Source organism: Peromyscus californicus, unplaced genomic scaffold (genome assembly GCF_007827085.1).
Source record: "Peromyscus californicus insignis strain IS unplaced genomic scaffold, ASM782708v3 Scaffold_9__1_contigs__length_137607984, whole genome shotgun sequence".
Classification (NCBI taxonomy): domain Eukaryota; kingdom Metazoa; phylum Chordata; class Mammalia; order Rodentia; family Cricetidae; genus Peromyscus; species Peromyscus californicus.
The window spans coordinates 44,540,256-44,563,268 of record NW_026294617.1 but is presented as its reverse complement, the minus strand read 5'-3'; the positions used below and the strand labels follow the sequence as shown (position 1 = coordinate 44,563,268).

General features: G+C 42.1%; 1 protein-coding gene across 5 annotated transcripts in view; it reads left to right on the top strand.

Moving 5' to 3' along the window:
• Veph1 (ventricular zone expressed PH domain containing 1) overlaps positions 1-23,013 on the top strand; it is a 237,394-nt gene that overhangs the window by 1,893 nt on the left and 212,488 nt on the right. For 3 of the 5 annotated variants that reach the window (XM_052730059.1, XM_052730063.1, XM_052730064.1), the window contains exon 2: positions 14,574-14,859. In XM_052730059.1, coding sequence (XP_052586019.1) covers positions 14,722-14,859 — 138 coding nt within the window. In that variant the 5' untranslated portion in view covers positions 14,574-14,721. Of the gene's footprint in view, positions 1-2,509; positions 2,799-4,257; positions 4,350-14,573; positions 14,860-23,013 lie in introns of those variants that run through there. The other 2 variants (XM_052730062.1, XM_052730061.1) reach the window with 2 other exon arrangements.

The window sequence follows — 23,013 nt, the reverse complement described above, 5'->3', positions numbered from 1 at the left end:
CCTGTGGTAACTCTTATACAGCAGAATCTACAGACCTGTGATAGAGTAAATTATTAATGTATTTATAAGTGAACAATGAGTATAGGTCACCTTGAAAAGTCACCAAGAATGTACCTGGTTCTCTGGAATGGCATTCCCTTCTGCCTGGTAAACAGCAGAGTAAATATTATACTAATATGGAAAACACAGGTATTTGGGTTACCCAGCCATGAAAAGTCTAAAATACATTTCATCCTAGTCTGTCTATGATTTGTAAACAAAACCACTGTTATTATTAAGTCATGGTGGAGGTAAGAAGTAAGGCTACTTCTCCAAGAAATAAGAGTTGCCCCCAAATCCACAGGGACCCAGTCAAGTTAGTGAAATTTGTATGATACAAATGAACTATGTCCAGACCTACGATTGAGGAAAAGTACAACCAAAATGTACAAATGGCACAAATAGAAAACAACAACAAAAACCAGAAGTATCTTATGCTAAGAACTGAATTTAGTTAATAGTACCATAGAGTTTCGACATTTAAACAATATGATGTAATGATGTGTTAACAGGAAATTATCTGTAAGAACAAAAATGCCCAAGATCTGGAGGCATAAAGTTTTAATCCACCTACTCAGGTGCTGAGGCAGGAAGATCGCAAATTCAAGACCAGCCTGGCTACAGAGTGAATTCAAGGCCAAGGTGGGCAATTTAGGGAGATCTTGTCCCCAAATAAAAAGCAAAAAGAAGGCTGGGGATATAGATCAATGGTAGAGTGCTGGCCTGACCTTCATGAGGCTTTGGGTTTCATGTCCAGTACCAGAGAAGCAGAAGACTACTTGAAAGGACAGGATTGATGCCACTTGTGTTTGATACAGCCTCAAAGAGGCTAATTCCCCGCCCCACGTCCCCACTGCTGAGTGGCATAGCTGAGACTGAAGACCAGGTGTCCCCAGGTCCCTACACCCTCACTGCTGCTCCTCTTGACAGTGTCTATGGAACGACAAGTTCCAAACCCTACCTGCTCAAAACATTTAAGAACGCTGAACAAAATTTAAGGATTTCAAAACCAGCAGTCAGAAAACTAAAGTTGAAAGAACTCTATCTAATCCGTCCAAGTGGGAGACTTCAGTAGTTATTTTGTAAGCTGGAAAATTACTAAGAAAGAATACTCTTGGGGGGGCAACGGTTGGTGTCTCCATTTTATCAAGGAACTCTTCATGTGGACAGTTCTGCCCGTGAGGACAGTGAGAAAATATGATGGAATGCCAAGTGCCTGGGATGATTCATGGCATTATTCTCTCAGAACGTTGTTTGTAGCCCCTGACCTACCTTTGTGGGGAGCACCCCAGGCCAGACAGTGTCTACATCTTTGTCCTGCTGAAGATGGACTTAACCTGCAGGAGAACTGCCTTCATGATCCGACTGCAGGTGGATTAAAAGAATACAGTTCATTGTTTAAAACAGAGTTTTAAATGTGCACCCAGCTGTTTAAACAATTCAGAGGTTGGGTGTGGTGCTCACACATGTAAGCCCAGCACTCAGGAGGCAAGACAGACTCCGTGAGTACAAGGCCAAGCTGGTGTACATAAGAAGTCTGGTCTAGGCCAGCCAAGGACGAATAGTGAGACCCTGTTTAATAGATAAATAAACCGGGCGGTGGTGGCGCACGCCTTTAATCCCAGCACTCGGGAGGCAGAACCAGGCGGATCTCTATGAGTTCGAGGCCAGCCTGGTCTACAAAGTGAGTTCCAGGACAGGCACAAAACTACACAGAGAGACCCTGTCTCGAAAAACAAAAAAACAAAAAAAAGAAAGAAAAAATAGATAAATAGATAGATAGATAGATAGATAGATAGATAGATAGATAGATAGATAGATAGATAAACAAATAAATGGGCTTAGATGCCCCCCACACACACACACTCTTTGGGGTGTCAATAGATTAAGCAAGATAAACTTTTTTCTGACTCTTGTAGCAATACTTAAAAATGCAAATCAATAATGTAGATCAGTGGTTCTCAACATGTGGGTCTCAACCCCTGGGCAGGTCAAATGACCCTTTCATAGAGATCACATATCAGATATTTACATTACGACTCATAACAGTAGAAACACTACGGTTATGAAATAGCAACGAGAATAACTTTATGGTTGGGGGGGTCACCACAGCAGGAGGAACTGTATTAAAGGGTTACAGCATTAGGAAAGTTGAGAATCACTGATGTAGACGCTCACGACAGGGTGGAAAATTAAGTGTGTGGTTCCACGGAGTGAGTTTGTGCCGTCCTCTAGCAACTCCTTATATCCTTAAACTTGCAGTGACATTAATCTAGAGGCAGGGAGGAAAGATCATTTCTTCCAGGCGGTGACTCTACCCAGACAAGGCTCCCTGTTTTGAATTTCTGTATCTCACTCTTGAGTTTCCTGCTCCCGCTGGGGCGCGGCCATGCCATCACCTGCTCCAACCTGGCCCTACCTACCAGACCGGCTTCCTGCGTGGCTTCCCCACCCCCACCCAATCTCGGAAGGGAAAGTGTAGATTTCCACGAACACAGGGCGCTCTGTCTTCTCGGGCTGCAGCGGCTCTCCCTTACTGGAGCTGCCTTTGTGCTTGGAGGTAGCTTGCCCAGCGAGGGCGAGCAGCCGGTCACCTGACCCGCCCTGGGAGCAGCTGGTGGCTTCCGCCGCATTCCTGGAATTCTTCCTCGCGGCAGCGGCGGGTGGACAGCTGCGGGTTCTCTGTCCGCCTCCCGCCCCAGCCGTCTAGAAGCTTTCGGCCAGTGACAGCAAGTGAGCCTTGGAGGAGTAGCTCGCAGGTAAACTGAGTTTGCGGGGACAGCTGCGACTCCCTGAAATGGGCCGCTCCACGCCGAATCATTCCTCTTTTGTCGCGCCTGTTTTTTTGTTTTTTTTGTTTTTTTTAGGAAAGTTAACTTGCCAATGGGTACCTCCTTAAAAACAAACAAACAAATTTAAAACTAAGAAAAGAGAGTAGGTCTCAAGTTAGGTTCCCTTACACATCGAGGGGAGCAAATTATGAGATAAATGAAAAGCGCAGGGTAGTAAGACAATTTATAAAACAGATTTCTTCTTGGTTATGTGTAACCTCAGGAAAGGCATTTAAAGTAATGAATGACTACTCTTCTATATCCACCCACTAGGTTAGTAGGTATATTGAAAAGTGTCTAACCAAGAGCTTAGTGCCCAGAAAGGATTTGAGTATGCATACGTGTATATGCATGTTTTATGTGTGCACATATGTGCCAACCATGTGTGCACATATATACATATATCTGGTCCACAGTACTACAATACAGATGAGACAAGGAAAGGTATGCACCAATACTAAAAAGATAAGTAGTAGAGATTAGGCAGATTTGACCAGGCTCAGGCCATGTCTTCAGCTTCAGTTACAAAATAAACAAGCAGGAGAAACCAGACATCTAAGCAAAACATTGACCAGAAAATAAATAACTGCTTTGCCAATCCTAATTCTGAAAGAAAAAAAAAAAAAAAAAGAGGCAGTTTGGTGCAGCCAGAGGGGAGCATTCCTTCAGTAAGGGGATGGCAGCTCTGTCATAATCATGCATGGTAGTGTCTTTGGCTACGAAAGGTCCTGGGAGGGCTTTGTACCTGAAGACCTACAGCTTTCTGTCCTAACTCTGCAACTGTTCTTTGGGCATTTGGGCAGCTGTTTATTCTTTTCTCTTAGCTTCAGGTTTTCATTGCATGTCTTGTCATAATCATATGACTCAAAACTTGGGAAGTACTCAGAATAATGCTTGAAGGTGGCGAACACCAGCTCTTCGTTGTGTTGGGGGAAAGACGGGGGTTATATTTCTTGCCTATCGTGTCTGACACCATTTATCAAAAGACAGGCAAAGAAGGGAGTGTTAGATCACAGTTCTATGCGATACAAGAGTTTTCAAACTGAAGACCCATAAACTCAGAGTAAACTGTTCCTTTTTTAAGCTTGGGTTCATTGATGCATAAACAACCATATAGAAATCTGACTGCTTAGAAGGGGTCTGATATAATGTTAGTAGACTGACTCTCTCTTCAGATCTTTCTTCGCCTCTCTGTGTAGCATTCCTTCTTGGTTATAGGTCACAGAAAGTCTTACTGTCAGAAAAGCTATGATAGAGAATGTCATAGCTAGTGCCAACACACAGGCAAGAGATTAGAGTGCAGATCCTTTGTGGTTTGCTTTGCTCTAGCTTCTGTGACCTGCCTTACAGAAGAGAGATTCTAGTTGCTTTGGTTTGCTTTCTGCAGGGAGGGGAAGAGAAAAGGAATCAGGAGACAGGAGGACACAAGGTCATATTGAAACTTTACTCCAAGGCAACTTCTAGCACCTTCACTTTAAGGTATTGTTTTCTTAATCCCAATAGTTTCGTTTTACATGTCATCAACTTTGATCTTTAGTATATCGTGGTAGAGTAGCCCTGCATTAGACCCGTTTTGCAGATGAGACAAGGAAAAGTATGCAGCAATGATCTTTCAGGCCTAGAATCCCAACCTTACCTTAAAAAACATCCCTTGCTCTGAGTTTAGCACATGTGTGATGAGTGAAATCTGTAAGTTCCTTGGTATCTGAAAAGATGTTGCTCAAATGCCGTTTCCTCTACTGAGCCTTTAGTATCCTCTTCTGCTAATGGTGGACTGCTTCTGACTCCCTCACTCTCTTTTGTAATACCCAGGAGACTGTTCTCTAGATCATATCCACATGGCAGACTATTTAGTTGAATTGCCATTTTAAGGAAGAAGGGCCTCTTTTGGTTTACAGTTCCAGGGGATACAGTCGATCATGGTTGAGAAAGTATGGCATACATCCAAAGTCAGGAAGCAGAAAGCAATGAATGTTGATGCCCAGCTCACTTTCTCCATTTTATTCAGTCTGGAACCCCAGCTCAAGGAACAGGGCCACCCAGATTTAAAATGGGTCCTCTCACCTCGGTTGACCTAATCTGCATAATTCCTCAAAGACATGCCCAGAGATTAGTTTCCATGGTGAGTTTAAGTTCTATCAAGTTGGTAATCAGTATAAACATCATGGTGCCTAAAGAAATGTTTTCACATGAAGGGAACAGTAGATCAAGCTGGAAGCATGCCTGAGATGCTTCACAGCAGGCATCATGTAGAGTGGGAAGGAGCTCAGGGACCAACTGCCTGTGGGGCTCCTCTCCATAGGATGCACTTCTGCCTCCTTTCAGATTCCATCTCTGATGTGTCTGGGGCAGCTCAGTTGCTCCATGAAGTGCAGACATTGTCCAATGACCAAAGCAAAAACGCATTTCTATCCCTTATCTATGCTTCTGGCTATTATTTTATGGAGATTATCCCTTGCAACTGGAAAAAGAATGTGTTAAAAGAGAACTAACCTAACATCCTTTTAAGATATTGTAGCTCATCATTCCTCATGATGAATGAACAGGGACATTCATCCCCAAAGGGGTCACGACCTACAGGTTGATAACCACTGCTTTAGGAGATTTGTTTCTAACAGTGGCCTCACCAGCTGGACTTCTCCATGTAGCTGGAAGGTTTCTCTGGTCCCGCCCAGCCATGCAGTCCTGAAGACACTTATAAAATAATCACTCAGATGCTTAATATTATTTGCAAACTGTATGGCCTATGGCAGGCTTCTTGCTTAGCTAGCTCTTTCATCTTAAATTAACCCATTTCTATTAATCTATGTTTTGCCACGTAGCCATGGCATTACCAGTCTGCTGGCATCTTGCTTCTCCTTGGGCAGCGGCTGGCATCTCTCCTGCCTCTGCCTTTCTTCTTCCTATCTCTCTCTTGGATTTTCCTGCCTGGCTCTATCCTTCCCTGCCATTGGCCAGTGCAACTTTATTTATCAACCATTCAGAGAAACACATATTCACAGTGTATAGAAAGACATTCCATAGCATCTCCATGTTCAGTGAGTTGTATGGATGTTGCCTTCAGTAACAGGGCCTAGTTGTCAGTTTGTGAAGAGCAACCTATTGTTCCAGCAGCAGCCTGGGTTGTTTGGGGATTCCCATGGGACCACTTTGGCCAACAACTGGATTAGATGTAACCCAGCCTTAGTACTGTGTAGCATGAATCCTAATTGTTGTTGATAAAAACCTGGGGCCAGATATCGGAATAAACACTGAAAGATCAGAGAGACAAAGGAACAAGCCACAGCCACCTCTCACTTCACCAACTCCTCAGCCTGAGGAGACTGAGCTCCTGTCTCCTCCCACCTTATATTCCTTTCTCCACCCAGCCATATCACTACTTGTCTCCATCTCCCTAGTGCTGGGATTAAAGGCATGTGTGCCTCCCAAGTACTGGGAGCAAAGGCATGAGATCCAAGTGTTGGGATTAAAGGTATGTTCCACCACCGCCTGGCCTCTATGGCTAACTAGTGGCTGGCTTCATGTGTTAGAGCACACACAAAAATATCACCACAGGACTAGAAGCCTCTGGTGACAAGACAGAGGTGGGACTCTGTCTCTCTCATTATTTGGTAATGTCATTTATGTAGCCTTCATATTTGTACACATTTTAGAAAGTTTCTACTGTATTAGGTTTCCATACTACCCCTCAATGCCCCTTACCTTTAGCTGTCTCTCCCTCAGCCCCCTCTCCTCTCCTCTTCCCCACTGGATCTTCCTATTCACCCCCCATTATTATCTATTTTATTTCCCATTCCTAACAAGATCTATCTGTACCCTCTAGTCCCTTACTCTGTACCTAGCCTCTACAGTACTATGGACTGTAGCTTTGTTATCATTGATTAAACAGCTCATATCTAGATGTAAGCAAATATATACCATATTTGCCTTTCTGATTCTGGGCTACATCACCCAGAATAAATTTTTCTAGCTCCATCCATTTGCCATTAAAATTTCACAATGTCATTTTTTTAAATGCTATTTTTTTAAATACTCCATTGTGTAACAGTATATTTTCTTTATCCATTCTTCTGTTGAGGGACACCTAGGTTGTTTCCAGTTTCTGGCTATTATGAATAGAGCAGCAATGAACGTGGTTGAGCAAATGTGTCTGTGGTAGGATGAAGTGTCCTTTAGGTCTACTCCCAAGAGTGGAATAGCTGGATCTTCAGGTAGATCAGTTCCCACCTTCCTGGGGAACCACCACGCTGATTTTCATAGTGGCTGTACAAGTTTGCACACCCACCAGCAACAAATGAGTGTTCCCCTTGCTCTATATTCTCCCCAGCATGAGCTGTCACTTATTTTGTTGACTTTAGTCATTATGACAGGTGTAAGATGAAATCACAAAGTAGTTTTGCTTTGTAATTCCCTGATGCTAAGGATGTTGAACTTTATTTAAGCGTTTCTCAGCCATTTGAGTTTCCTCTATTGAGAATTTTCTGTTTGGATCTGTACCCCATTTTTAATTAGATTATTTGTTTTCTTGTTACCTAATTTCTTAAGTTCTTTATATATTTTGGGTATTAGCTCTCTGTCTTAGTTAGGGTTTCTATTGCTGTGAAGAGACAGCGTGACCATGGCAACTCTTATAAGGAAAACATTTAATTAAGATGATGGCTTACAGTTTCAGAAGTTCAGTTCATTGTCATCATGGCAGGGAGCATGGTGCCATGCTGGCAGACATGGTGTTGTCTACATCTTGCTGGCAACAAGAAATGGTCTGTCTCACTGGGAGTAGCATGAATATAGGAAACCTCAAAACCCACTACCATAATGACACACTTCCTCTAACAAAACTACATCTTCTAATAGTGCCACTCCCTTTGGGGACCATTTTCTTTCGAACTACCATACCCTCTACCATATGTGCAGTGGTTAAAAACAACAACAACAAAAAAAACCCAAACAACAACAACAACAAAAAAAAACCTTTCCCATTCTGTAGGCTGCTACTTTGTCTGAATGATGGTGTCTTTTCCCATGTAGAGGCTTCTTGGTTTCATGAAGTCCCATTAATTGTTGATTTCAGTGCCTGAACTAATGGTGTTCTGTTCAGAAAATATTCTCCTTTGCCAATGAATGGACTATCCTCCACTTTCTCTTCTATCAAGCTCTGTGTATTTTGTTTTATGTTAAGGTATTTGATCCATTTGAAGTTTTGTGCAGTGTGAAAAGTATGGTTGTATTTGGATTCTTCTACATGCAGTCATCCAATTTGACCAGCACCATTTATTGAAGATGCTGTCTTTTTTCCAGTGTGTTTCTGTCTTCTTTATCAAAAATCAGGTGTTCATAGGTGTGTGGATTTATGTCTAGATCTTCAATTCTATTCTGTTGATCAGTATGTCAGTTTTATGCCCATACCATGCTGTTTTCATTATTATGGCTTTGTAGCACAACTTAAAATTGAGAATAGTGATACTTCTAGCAGTTCTTTTTTTTAATCAAGAAATTGTTTATTCGTTTTGCATACCAACCACAGATCCCCATCTGTTCCCTCCTCCCCGTCTCTCCACAGCCTCCCCCCAAAAAAAACCCACCCTCTTCCCTCCTCTGAAAAGGTAAGGCCTCTCATGGGGAGTAGCAAAGCCTGGTACATTCAGTTGACACAGGACCAACCCCCCCCCCACACACACACACACATATCGGCTGTGCAAGGTGTCCCACCATAGGTAATGGGCTCCAAAAAGCCTGCTCAGGCACCAGGGATGGATCCTGATCCTACTGCCAGGGGCCACTTAAGCAGACCAAGCTGCACATCTGTCTCAACTCCAACAGTTCTTTTATTATTCAGGATTGTTTTAGCTATTCTGTTTTTTGGGTTTTTTGTTTGTTTGTTTGTTTGTTTTGTTTGTGTGTGTGTGTGTGTGTGTGTGTGTGTGTGTGTGTTTCCATATGAAGCTGAAAATTACCCTTCCAAGATCAGTGAAGAATTGTGTTGTAACTTTGATGGAGATTTCACTGAATATGTAGATTGCTAATCCAACTACTATGCTGAAAGTACTTGAAAGCAGTAGGAGTTCCCTGGTGGAATTCTTAGGGTCACTTATATACATTATCATATTATCCACAGTAAAGATACTTTGATGTCTTCCTTTCCAATTTGTGGCTCCTTGATCCCCTTCAGTTGTCTTATTGTTATAGTTAAGACTTAAAGTGCTACATTAAATAGATATACAGAGAGTGGAAAAACACATCTTGTTCCTGATTTTAGTGGAATTGCTTTTTTCTCTCCATGTAAATTGGTGTTGGCTATGAGCTTGCTGTAAACTGCCTTATTATGTTGAATTATATCCTTTGTATCCCTAATCTCTCCAGGACTTCTTTCATGAAGGGGTGTTAGATTTTTGTCAAAGGCCTTTTCTGCTTCTGTTGAGATGATCAAGTGTTGTTTTTGTTTTTTCAGTTTGTTTATATGGTAAATTACATTTATTGATTTACATTCATTGAACCATCCCTGCATCTCTTGGATGAAACCTACTTGATTATGGTGGGTGATCTTTTTGATGTGTTTTTGGATTAGGTTTGCAAGTATTTTTTTGAGTATTTTTGCATCTATGTTAATAAGGGAAATAGGTCTATAATTTTCTTTTGTTTTTAGGTCTTTATGTGGTTTGGGTATCAGGGTAACTGTGGCCTCATAAAATGAATTGGGCAATGTTCCTTCTGTTTTTATTTTGTGAAATGAATTGAGGAGTATTGGCATTAACTCTTCTTTGAAACACTGGTAGAATTCTGCACTAAAACCTGTGGGCTCTTTTGTTTTGTTTTGGTTGGGAGACTTTTAATGATTGCTTTTAATTCACTAGGGGTTGTAGGTCTGTTTAAATTTGCTTATCTGATCTTGATTTAGCTTTGGTGAGTGGTATGTATTGAAAAAAATTATCCATTTGTTTTAGATTTTCCAGTTTGGTAGAGTATAGTTTTTTTAAAGTATGTCCTTATGATTCCCTGGATTTCCTCAATGTCTGTTGTTATGGGCCCCTTTTTGTTTCTGGTTTTGTTAGTTTGGGTATTGTTTCTCTGTATTATAGTTAATTTGGATAAGGATTTGTCATTCTTACTGATTTTTCTCAAGAACCAACTCTTTATTTCATTGATTCTTTGTGGTGTTTTGTTGCTGTTTTTGTGTCTGTTTTATTAATTTCAGCCCTGAGTTTAATTATTTCTTTCCATCTAGTCCTCTTAGATATGATTTTTTTTCTAGAGCTTTCAGGTATGCTGTTCAGTTGCTAGAATGAAATCTTTCCAATTTTTTTTTTTAATGTAGGCGTTTAGTGCTGTGATCTTTCCTTTTAGCCCAACTTTCATTGTGTCCCATAAGTTGGGGTATGGTCTGTATTCATTTTCATTCAATTCTAGAGAGTCTTTGATTTCTTTTTTTAATTTCTGTCTTGGCCCATTTTTCACTCAGTAGAGAGTTGTTCAGTTTCCATGAGCTTGTAAGTTTTCTGTTGTTTCTGCTGTTGAAATCTAGCTTTGGTCCTTCATAGTCTGATAGGATGCAGGGAGGTATTCCAGTTTTCTTGTATTTGTTGAGACTTGGTTTGTATCTGAGTATGTGGTCAGTTTTGGAGAAAGTTCCATGAGGTGCTGAGAAGAAGATATATTCTTTTGTGTTTGAATGAAATGTTCTGTAAATGTCTGTTAGGTCCATTTCGTTTATAACATCAGTTAGCTCTAGCAGTTTAGTGCTTAGTTCTTGTCTGGATGACCTGTCTGTTGGCAAGAGTGGAGTATTGAAGTCTCCCACTGTCAATATGTAAGGGTCAATAAATGATTTAAGCTATACTACGGGTTTTTTGTTTTTTTGTTCTTTTTTTTACAAACTTTGGTGTCCTTGTGTTTGGGGTATAGGTGTTTGTATTAGTCAGGGTTCCCCACAGTAAACAGACCTTACCTTGTAGAATGAATTTATACATACCATACATGCATACACACACACACACACACACACACACACACACACACACACACACATACACACACACACACACGCACACACACACACACACACATCTATATCTATGTAGATAGATAGATAGATAGATAGATAGATAGATAGATAGATAGATAGATGGATGGATGGATGGATGGATGGATGGATGGATGGATGGATATAGGATTTGTTAGAATGACTTACAGGCTGTGGTCCCGCTAATACAGTAATGACTTCTATGAACACGAAGTCCAAGAATCCAGTAGTTGTTCAGCCCAATGGATGTCTTCAGAGTATATAAGCTGGTCTTCAGTATCTTGAATCCCAGAGAAGTGAGCTGTAGTGCCAGTGACAGAACGGACTTGCTAGTGAGAGCAAGAGCAAGCGGGCTAAGAGCAAGGCTTCCTTCTTCCATGTCTTTATATCGGCTTCCAGCAGATTAGAGGTGAATCTTCCCACCTCAAAATATCTGGGTTAAAGATATGTCTTCCCACCTCAAAGATTCAGATTAGAAGTGGATTCAAATGATTTAATTAAGCAAAAAACCCTCACATGTGTGCCCAGTCATTTTGGGGGGGTTAGTTAATTATAGGTTTAGTCAAGTTGACAACAAAATGTCATCATAATGTTACTTGGTCTTTTTCTCTTGATGCTATTAATATTCTTTCTTTTTTTCTGTATGTTTAGTGTTTGGATTACCTTTCCTGGTCCAGTCTATTTGGTGTTCTGTAAACTTCTTGTATGTTGATAGGCCTCTCCCTCTTTAAGTTAGGGAAATATTTTTCCATGGTTTTGCTGGATATATTTTCTGTGCCTTTGCCCTGGGTTTCTTTTCCTTCTTCTAGTCCTGTTATTCTTAGATTTGGTCTTTTCATAGTGTCCCGGATTTCATGGATGTTTTGTGCCAGGAGATTTTTAGATTTAACATTTTCTTTGGCCAAGGTATCCATTTATTCTATTATGTCGTCAATGCCTAATATTCTCTCTTCTACATCTCTTGTATTCTGCTGGTAAAGCTTGCCTCTGTGGTTTCTGTTTGAGTTCCTAAGTTTTTCATTTCCAGATTTCCCTCAGTTTGGGTTTTCTTTATTGATTCAGTTTCACTTTCAGGTCTTGAGTTGTTTTATTCATTTTCTTTCAAATGTTTGTGTTTTCATATATTTCTTTAAGGGACCTATTCATTTTCTCTTTAAATATCTCTATAATATTCATAAAGCCTGTTTTAAGGTATTTTTCCTGTGTTTCAGCTATGTTGGATACTCAGAACCTGCTCTGACAGGGTTGCTGGGCTCTAGTGGAGACATGTTGTCCTGACTGTTATTGATTATGTTTTTACACTAGAGTCTGGACATCATGGATTGGGAAGATTGTAATTTCTAGGTATTGATATCTGGTCTTGTCTTTGTTGGGTGGGTGTTTTGTTCCTTAGTTTTTGTTACCCTTTCTGGTGCTTAGGAGAGTATAGTGGCTGTGTATTGCCTGGTAGGAAATTATACTGGGGGTTCTAGGTAACGTGTTTCTGAGTATTGGGAGCTGACACTGCAGAATGGGAATGGGTTGGGGTGGGTTTGAGGGGGTTCACAGGAGGGAAGAAACCAGAGAACTCCACCAGGATCTGTTTAGTTTGTCTCCTGGGAATGGGGCCAGACAGTGAGGAAAGGTCACAGCAGAAGATCTACTATTGAGCTGGGTGTGAGACTGAGGGATTGGACTTGGAGAAATGGAGGGAAAGATGAGGATCTGCAGTTAGCCTGCTTACTTGCCTAGTCAAAGTGTCCTGTGGCTTCCCAGGGTCCTGCTGGGGTTGGGGGTTGGGACAAAGCAAACAGTTTGGGGAGGGAGGTTAGGAGAGGAAGATCTATGGGATTTACCGGAGATGAGGGTACAGGGGGAAAGGAAGCTGAAGCAGATGTTCTGTGGCAGGGCTGGGGACAAGGCTGGGGGACTGGATTTGAAGAAACAGAAGGAGAGGTGCAGATCTACAGCTAGCCTACCTGCTTCCCTGGCTGGAGTAGCTGGGGGTGGGAAAAAGCAAAGAGTTGGTGGGGGGAGGTTAGGAGGGGAACATCTGTGTAGTCTATTGGAGATGAAGGCTCGTGGCAGGGGTGGGGAGTGGGGTTGGCAGGTAGGTGGTCTGCTGTAGAGCTAGGCATGAGACTGAGACTGGGGGATTGGATTTGGAGTAGCTGATGGAGAGGTGAAGATCTGATGTGTTAGCCTACCTGTTTCCCTGGCCAGAGTGAACCTTATTTTTCTAACGCTGGAAGATAGTATAAAAATTGTACATCAACAGATAAGAATGCCCTTGAAATCTCTAAAAAGGGCCCATGAATAATTGAAATACTGCAGATAGATTGGCTTGAATATTCCACGGAAGATTTGGCTTGTGTCTAGATACCACAGTAAACAGAGGATAAGCATCTTGAACTTTAAGACTGCATACAGCATAGAGAGGTGCTCCCACAGCAGTACCTCCCAGGGGAGATCTGAGAGTATCCAAGGGACCACAAAGTCCTCTTTCTTCTCCCTCTTGTTCTGGGGAACTCATTCACGCTGAAATGATGGTCAGAGTCATCTACTGCTCTTAAGTACCTCACTCTTGGCTCCTATTCTCTGAGAAAACGGCTACACTTACCAATTGCTTTCATGAAGGAAGAGTTTCCACTTCACTGTACACTGTGGTGGAAAGTCTGCTCACTCCAAAGCAGGATATTAGCCCTACAACAGCTACTAAGGGACCTTGAGGAAGTCATCAAACATCCCTGGCCACCAAATGACTGCTAAAGTCTCTACTAATGCAAATAATCTATAATTCCATTAGCTCCAGAAGGGAACTGAAGAGAATAACCAGGTATCCAACTTGTCACCCTGCTCTATTCTCTGTGAACTCTGTTACATAGTGGAGAAGTGAAGTGAAATTGTCTTATTCCACCTGAGTAATGCAGGGAAGATACCTGATCCCAAAGGCCTTCCTGTTTAGCCTGCCCTGCAATACTATCATGTTCTACGTCAGCACTCAAGTTCAATTTCAGGAGAGATCTCCCGAACCCACATACCGAGATGAAGCCCTTTATCTCATGGCTATTTGATTAGAGTGCACAGGATTGAAGTGAGGAGATAATTGTAGACTGAAGGAAGGAAGGATTTCTGTTGCCATATAGCTGGGACGTGCAGCCAAGAGAGTAAACTAGTCTCTCTGTCAGGTTCTGGTAGGATGAGCCCGCCCTGCACAATGGCTCTAAAAGATGCTTCCTATGCTCTCTATTTCCTTCAGCCTCCACTGCACTGAATTCCCATGGGCTCTGCTTGCAGGGGATCCAGCAAGCACTGGACTTATTCCCTGCTCTTTCTCTTCTTTACCTGCCTCACGGAGAAAAGCGGGGCGGGGGTGTAGAAAAGACAGTTCAGGAAAAAAAGTGTGTGAGTCTTGTGTTGCTCTTTCAAAGCTTCAAATTTAATTCTGGAGAAATCTGATATTTTCTGAAAGAAAAAATTTTCTGAGATTAACAAAAAAAAAAAAAAATAAGAAAGGGCTCATTCAGATACCACCAAACAAGAGTTAATTACTCTATGTATGGCTTTCCAGTTCTCCTCCCCACTTTCTCTCTCTCTCCCTCTCCTTTGCCCTCTCCTCCCTGCCCCTGCTATCAAGGTCACATTCTGAGCTCATGCCATCTGCCAGGCTGCCACTGTCCACACTGTGTCATTTGTTTCTGTTACAGAGACTGCCAGAGGAGACCCCAAAGTCTGAAGAACAATGGCCCTTTGTGGAATATGAAGTGTACCTATGGCTGCATGGTTTTCTCTCTCTGACGGTGGAGAGCTGAGCATGGCCCTGGGTCCTCAGAAAGCCAACTGATCCAACTCACCATGCATCAACTTTTCAGATTGGTTTTGGGACAAAAAGATCTCTCAAGAGCTGGGGACCTCTTCTCTTTAGATGACGCTGAGATTGAGGACAGCCTGACAGAAGCTTTGGAACAGATTAAAGTCATTAGCTCATCTTTGGTAAGTAAACTGGTTTTTAGACTAGACCTCTAAAGTAGCCAGTCGCGGAGCCCAAGATTATATACCTCCCAGCAAAGGGAACGAGGAAAGGCCAGTGATGTCTGTAATGTGGGGTTTAATTGGTATCTTAGAAAAATAAAACTGAACAAGCCATTATCTTAGGCCAGCTTTCGCCCCCTCACGGAAACCTGAATGTTGGAAATCTCACAAATGGATTCTTTGGGGACTATTTTTACATCCTTGAAATGTCATAGAGAAGAGGGGTGTAACAACTTTAAGAAAAGCAGACCTGCCAAGCTGCACAACTACATCAGCAAACAAGGCAGGCAGGGTGTGTGGCGGCTGAATAATGAAGGGCGGCAGGTGACGCCTCTGGCACACTGGTAATATGAGACACGGACTGCCAGAGCGCGCCTGCCAGAAATGACAGTTGCCCAGGGCTTGATGATGCTGATTCTGTTTACTTATGCATTGCCTCGCTCTCTGTAAAAACCTTTCCTTTGCTTCATGTGCTACCCGCCAGTCTCCAGTTAATTCAACTCCGTGATTAGTCCCAAATATGAGCACAAACCTTTAAGATCCCAATCGATCTTCCCCTTCCTTTGTTTTGTCTCTGTGTTAAAATTATATAGTCTGAAAACACATCCCAAAGCAGAGACATGTGCAGCATCCAGTGTGGTTTAACACTGGTTGACCTTCCTGGTTGGGCTTGGACCTTCCTGCGGATTAGTCCCGCTTCAAAGACCTCAAGCACTAAGCACCTGTCACATCCACATCCTCACGACTCAATAGTGTTTGCCCACACTTAGCACAGACACCCATTGGGAGGGGCAAGTTGTGGGACTTGAGACACTGACATGTGTTCAGATTGTAAGACTTATAAAAAGGAGCTCCGGCAAGCGCCGAGGCTTTCTCCACATGCCTGTCGTCATGTTCACTTGCTCCTCACTCTCTCTCTTTTTAAAAGATTCAGTCATGTATTTCATGTATGAATGCTCTGTCTTCATGCACACCAGAAGAAGGATCAGATCCCGTTACAGATGGTTGTGAGCCACCATGTGGTTGCTGGGAATTGAACTCAGGACCTCCGGAAGAGCAGTCAAGTGCTCTTAACCACTGAGCCATCTCTCCAGCACCCTGCTCTTCACTCTTAATGCACCAACTCCCCCACTGGCCAACAAGGTCATTGCCCTAACATCCTTCTTTGACAGCAATTTACTTGTTCCAATTTTTTGCCAGACCATTAATCAACGTATTCTGACTCAAAACATGGAGCATTGCTTGTGCATTTTCACTCTCTGGGTAGTATTCCTGTGCTGTTTCCAGCAGCTCCCTCCTTCACCCCTCTAGAAGTAAACCGCCTGAATCATTGCTATTCATCTTCCTTGGAAAAACAAACCTACTCAGGTTAAGTTCCCGAAAGCCTGTGCTGTTTCCACCAGAGGTCACTAGTGGCCTGTGCTTTCTTTTGTTTCTTTCAACCTGCCTCACAGATGTCAGAACTTTAGGACTGGGCCTGTTACGTGTCCCCCACTGGTTCAGTGAAGGTGCCGTTTAAGTCAAACACGCCGTTAGGAGGGCGGTTGGGACTAAGTCCTCTAACCAGCACCTCACCTAGCCAACAGTTTCTGACTTCTTCGCTATCTGTGGTCTCTCTGCTCTTCCTCCAGCTAGCCCCAGGGAGCAGTGGGAGCCAGCCACTCCTCCTTTTTCTTCTCTGATTGGTCCGCTGTGCCGACCTGGCTGACCTGCCTATTAGTTATGTTAATTCTATTCCTTAGGATGTGGCCCAGGTCTCCCTTGTAGTCTGGCTCTTTCCTGATGACCCTGGATCATAGTAATTAATTCTTATTCTCAGTTCTTCTTTACGAACAGAGCTAGCAGTTTCCTTTTGAATTGCCTTTTCCAACCTCTCTCCAGCACCGATCTTTTCCTCGGGACCCCTGACAAATGGCCTCTTCTGCTTGCTGTATCATGAGGCTGGGAAAGTTGTTTTATTGTTTTCCTCCCTGTGGGGCGTTTACCCACCACCCCCACAGTTCCCCAGAGTTTTCTTGAGTGCGAGCAGCAGGAAATATTAGATAGAAGGATTTATTGCGGAGAATCTTGCGGAGATAAACAGATAGAAAATAAAAGATAGCCTCGAGAGGGCCTGGAACCTTTTCCAATGGCCCCGACTGTCTCTGCCCCTGGGTTTTTATAGAGACGCCAAGGGGTGGAGCAAAAGACCTCCTCCCCCAGCACAACCAAGTGCAGACCATCTCAGACACCTGCACTCAGGCCCGTGGTCCTAATCATCCTCTATGAGGACCTGCTGGGTAAAGCCACGAGGAACCCGAGAACGGGCTCCCACACCTCCCTCTTAAATTTCTCTTTGTTAACTATTGACTCTGTATCACAAGGTACTTTGATGGGGCCTTGAGCAAGGCTCCTACTGTGGATTGCTCCAACTCTGCTACTAACAGAAGAATGGAGAGCAAAATCCTCCATCTAAGATTAACAAGTAGAATTTAGTTTCCCTGGAATTCTGAGAAAGAAATCAGCAGAGAGTGATTTATCATGCTAGTAGCTGGAAGAGATAGTACTCCCTTTCTGTGTTCTCTAAAACTGTGTCTGTGTTGCCCACTCTTTCTGCTGAGATCAGGTACTTCAGCGCTGCCTTCAAGCCTGTGCACCATCTATTACCACCACCAGCACCAGCACCGTCATCATCATTTTATGCTTCTCTGGACTTCTACTGTTGCTTATGATTCAAGAATCTTGCTGGGTGGTAGTGGCCCATGCCTTTGATCCCAGCACTGGGCGGGTGGGGTCAGGTGCAGAGGCAGGTGGATCTCTGAGTTTGAGGCCAGCCTGGTCTACAGAGTGAGTTCCAGGATAGCCAGGGCTACACAGAGAAACCCTGTCTTGAAGGGGAAAAAAAAAAAAAAGAGAATCTTGACAAAGACACAGCTCTTCCAACAACTGTTGGAAGTTAAAAGTTACTGTGTGTGATGACTAGTGTTGATTATCATCTTGACAGGATCTGAAATCATCTAGAAGACAAATCTCCAAGCACACATGTGAATCATTTAGATTGGGTTTATCTTTGAGCATGTCTGTGAGGAATTGCCTTGATTATATTAATTGACGTGGGAAAGACCCACCCTAATAATGGGTGTTGCCATTCCCTGGGCTTGGGTTCTGGACTTCTAAAAAGGAGAAAGCTCGCAGAGCACAAACATTCATTGTTTTCTACTTCCTAACTTTGGATACAACTAGACCAAGCTGCCTCAAGTTCCTTCCACCAGAACTTCTCAGCCATGATAAATAGTAGCCTGGAATTGTAGACCCAAATTGTAAACCCTCTCTCCCCTAAGTTGCTTTTGTCAGAGTATTAATCACAGCAACAAGAAAAGAAACTAAGACATACCACATTCCTCCTTTTACCCAGAAGAAATCTTGCTACTCAAACATTTTACTCATTTTTTTGTCTAAGTCTCTGTTTTCAGCCATTAAGGTCCAGCCTCAGTTCCTAAGAGAAAAACTTCAAACCCTTGAAGAACAGTTGTCAGGTCTCATTTATGGCTTCTCTTTCCAGCTAAATATTTTTTTAAAAAGATTTATTTATTTATTATGTATACAGTGTTCTGCCTGCATATATGCCTGCAGGCCAGAAGAGGGCACCAGATCTCATTACAGATGGTTGTGAGCCACCATGTGGTTGCTGGGAATTGAACTCAGGACCTCTGGAAGAGCAGCCAGTGCTCTTAATAACCGCTGAGCCATCTCTCCAGCCCCTAAATATTTTTAATATCTGGGGGTTTTCCATGGTAAGGAAGGTGTCTATGTCAGGGAAAGACTGTACCTCGTGACATCCTGCATAAAACCCTTAAGTTAGTGGTCAGCAAAATGCAATTTGTCAGTAGGTGGGCAAAGCTATACAAATTGTGCTGTATAAATACAATTTTGATATGTTACAACAATAATTTATTTATAATAAAAATGATAACTCATATGGATCAGAATTTTTATGTCTCCTGTTGTTCTGACCAAGTCTCTGCTCTGACTTTTGGAGAGGGGATATTGTTATTGATTATAGTCCATCCTCCCCATTGCTGTCATAGTCAAGCCTCAGTGCCGACTCACCTGTTTCTGTTGAGCCCCCTGAGCTGACTAATCCCATTCATACAAGTAGACTACATTGATTTCATTCTCTATAGTTAGGTTTTTGTTTTTAACTCTCTGGGGGTCTGACACCCAGCTCCCAAATAAATACATGGAGACTTACTCTTACTTATGAATGCCGGGCCTTAACTTGGCTTGTTTTTAGCCAGCCTTTCAACTTAAATTAATCTCATTTCTCTTTAACTACGTTTTTTGCCTCTGGGCTTTTTACCTTTCTTTATTCTATATATCTTTCCTTTTTACTCCATGGCTGGCTGTATGGCTGGGTGGCTGGGCCCTGGCATCCTCCTCTCCTTCTCCTTTTCTCGATCCTCGCTCCTTTTGCTCTTCTTCCTAGATTTCTCCTCCTCTTTATTCTCCTCCTATTTATTCTCTCTGCCTGGCAGCCACACCTATCCTCTCTCCTGCCTAGCTGTTGGCCGTTCAGCCCTTTATTGGACCAATCCGGTGTTTTCAGCAGGCAAAGTAACATAGCTTCACAGAGTTAAACAAATGCAAGCATAAAAGAATGCAACACATCTTTACATCATTAAACAAATATTCCACAACATAAATGAATGTAACACATCTTAAACTAATATTCCACAACAATTCTCAAAGAGAAATCTTGTATCCAAGTTCTCAGAGAATACTTCATTGTAGCTTCAAGCACTACCCACATTGTCAACACTCTGGATCCCCTGCTTGGGATCATCTTAATTTATTATTGCAATTTATCATTGTTTTTGCACTTGGGCCAGTTGCCCAGAGCCATTGCTAATGTTCATCAGATAAAGTGCTAGGCTTCTAAACTACCATTTTAATAGCAATAACACACATTTTCCACATTTATCCTGGGACATTCTAAGACTTTTGGGGTGGGTCAAATCTTACAGCCATGTCATTTTTTAAATGGCTTACATTACATTTAAACCACTGCAAGCGCATTCTTGTGTTTAGATCCTTGTGCTGAGAAATTCTGTCCCTTAGACATCATGATTCTGTCAAATACATTTAGTCATCACTCTAAGCTTTGTAGAATCAGAACATTTTCAGGCAAGCCTCGAATCCTTCTCCCAGAGTTACTCGCAAAATAATCAGCCCTTACTGGATTCCAGTCCCCAGTTCGTGGCCACGTTCCCTCCCTATCAGCACATTGGTGTTAAACATTTTGCTTCCTGCTTTGCTTTTAACTCCTCACTGGAATTTCCCACTAAGTTCCCAAACATGCGCTTAATTTTGTCTTTTTATTCCAAATCCTTTCTGGACTATCAATAGTTTTCTTTCTTATTAACTTAGCTTTCTTCCAGATAACTTCAAGTGAGATCATCTCTTTATCCAATCATCTACTTTTCAGTACACTCTTACTCCATGCCAACCCACCTTCCAGTTCTCTTAGATATTTTAAAACAGTGAAACAAATTGGGCAAACAGTATTACTTCATCTAAAATATTAGACACCTACAAAATAGTACCTCTGTATCATCCCACCCCATACTCCACAGGGCTCAGGAAGAGAAGAGGGATGATTATAAGACCCAAAGGTCAGGAAGATTGAGAGCAAAACAGTGTCTTGTGGACATGACAGGCTCCTGAACTCATGAATTCACAGCAGCTGTGGTTGCTGCCCAAGACCTGTGCAAGATCAAGCCAGTCAACATTCCAGCATGAAGGAGGGTGGAGTTTATAAGCCCTTGCCCCTAGCTGAGGAGCCATTGGCAGTTATTGGCTTTGGGGAGAAGGGGAGTCAGTTTTTCTTTTAAGAGTGTGACCCTTGGTAGGTCAACCATGCATGCTCCTCCAGTGGATGTCCCCATACCCTTAAGTACATTGACAGCACAAATTTGTCTCATTTTTTTTTATGTGTGTGAGTGTGTTGCCTGCATGTATGTATGTGTAACACATGCATGCCTGGTGACTTCAGAGGTAAGAAGAAGGCATTGGGCAGGGCAGTGGTGGTGCATGCCTTTAATCCCAGCACTCAGGAGGCAGAGCCAGTGGATCTTCATGAGTTCAAGGCCAGCCTGGTCTGCAGAGCAAGATCTAGGACAGGCATCAAAACTATACAGAGAAACCCTGTCTCAAAAAGCAAAAAATAAAATAATAAAAAAATATAAAAGAAGAAGGCATTGGATCCCTGAGACTGAATTACAGAGTGTTGTGAGCCACCGTATGAGTACTGGGAATTGAAATTAGGTCCTCTGAAATAGAAACAAGTGCTCTTAACCACTGAGCCAACTTTCCAGCCTTCAATATGAAGTTATTAAAAAAACAAAAAATGAGGACACAAAGTTGGAGGCTGGTGAAGAGGTGAGAATGGATCTGGGAGGAATTGAGGGAAAAGTAGGAAATGAATATGGTCAAAATACATTGTATGAAATTCTAAAAGAGTTGATAAAATATTGTATTTTTAAAAAGAAATAACAATAAAGGCATAAAGAAAGAGAAAGAAAGAAGAAGGGAAGGAAGGGCCGGGCGGGTGGTGGCGCACGCCTTTAATCCCAGCACTCGGGAGGCAGAGCCAGGCGGATCTCTGTGAGTTCGAGGCCAGCCTGGGCTACCAAGTGAGTTCCAGGAAAGGCGCAAAGCTACACAGAGAAACCTTGTCTCGAAAAACCAAAAAAAAAAAAAGAAGGGAAGGAAGGAAGGAAGGAAAGAAAGAAGGAAGGAGGCAAGGAAGCAAGGAAGGAAACTTGGCACAATAGAAGTGCTTGCATATTTCTTTCCAGTACAGTTGCCCTCCCTTAGACCCTTAAGTTAACCTGTAGCTAGACTATGGCATTTAGTCATGGGTTGTTTAACTTCTGTATTAGAAATGCATGACTTAAAAATTATTAGTAGAAAATAACTTTTATGTAAGTTATTATATTAAACTTTTATATAATGCTTAAAAACTAGAAAAAAATTTCAAGTTACTTGGTGTGTATTATAATATCTGAAATGCACAGATCTCTAAAACCAGTTGTTTTTCTTTATACTGAGAACCTTAGAAGTATATAAAAAGTATAAAAACTAGAAAAGGTTTTAAACTTCATATAAATGCTATCGTAGCTTTGATACTATTTTTAATTTATCTAGCTTGGTACATGTAGTTTCATTCATTTAGTGGATGTAATATTCCATTATATGAACATACCACTATTTATTTATCCATTCTCATTTTTGATCGACTTTCACTACTTAAATAGTGCTACAGGAAACATTCTTGTCATTGATTATTTTGGCAAATATGCGCTTCACAGGTTCTCAGTGTAAAGTAAAACAACTGGATTTAGAGATCCTTGAACTTCCGGTATAATATGCACCAAATCGCTTTCTAATGTGAAGGGTGTGTGAAGGCTCTGGCTGCTCTCTTCATCAGTTCCTGCACCTGTCAGATGTTAGAACTTAGTTTTGATCTAAATAAGTCTAGTGAAGCAGTATGCAAGTGCTAATTTGATCGGTAGCTCATTGCTAGTGAGGGCAACTACTTTTCATGTGCTCATGTGTATTTACCACTCGGGTTTGTATAAAGTACTGTTTCTAGTTATCTACTTTCTCTTTCTCCTTTGTTGTAGGAAGGGGTATTGAGACAGGGTCCTACTCTACAGAGTAAGGCTGGCCGAGCATTGTCTGTGGAGTCCAAGTAGACTCCAGTTGTCCCCGCCTCTCAGGTTCTAGGATTACAGGTGTGCAGCACCACAGCTGGCTTGTTTTCTTTTTTCCTTTCAAAGGGCTTTAATGTTCTTTTCAGTCCTTACACTGATTCTCTGTCACTTAAGCATGTTGTACATCTAGCATTCCAGAATGCAGCTTGTCCCTTACTGTGTAGGCCGGTAAGACAAGTGTACCCCAAATCTGCTCTAGGTTGGTCTTACTCTCTAAGAGTTTTATCTTTAGATACTCATGTTTCATAAAGGATTCTGTGAAAATGCTGATTGGAAATTCTTTTTACCTATAAACTAACCTGAAAAAAAAAAAAAAAAGAGTACCACAATGACAGTGCTTTCATTTCTGGAGATACGGCAT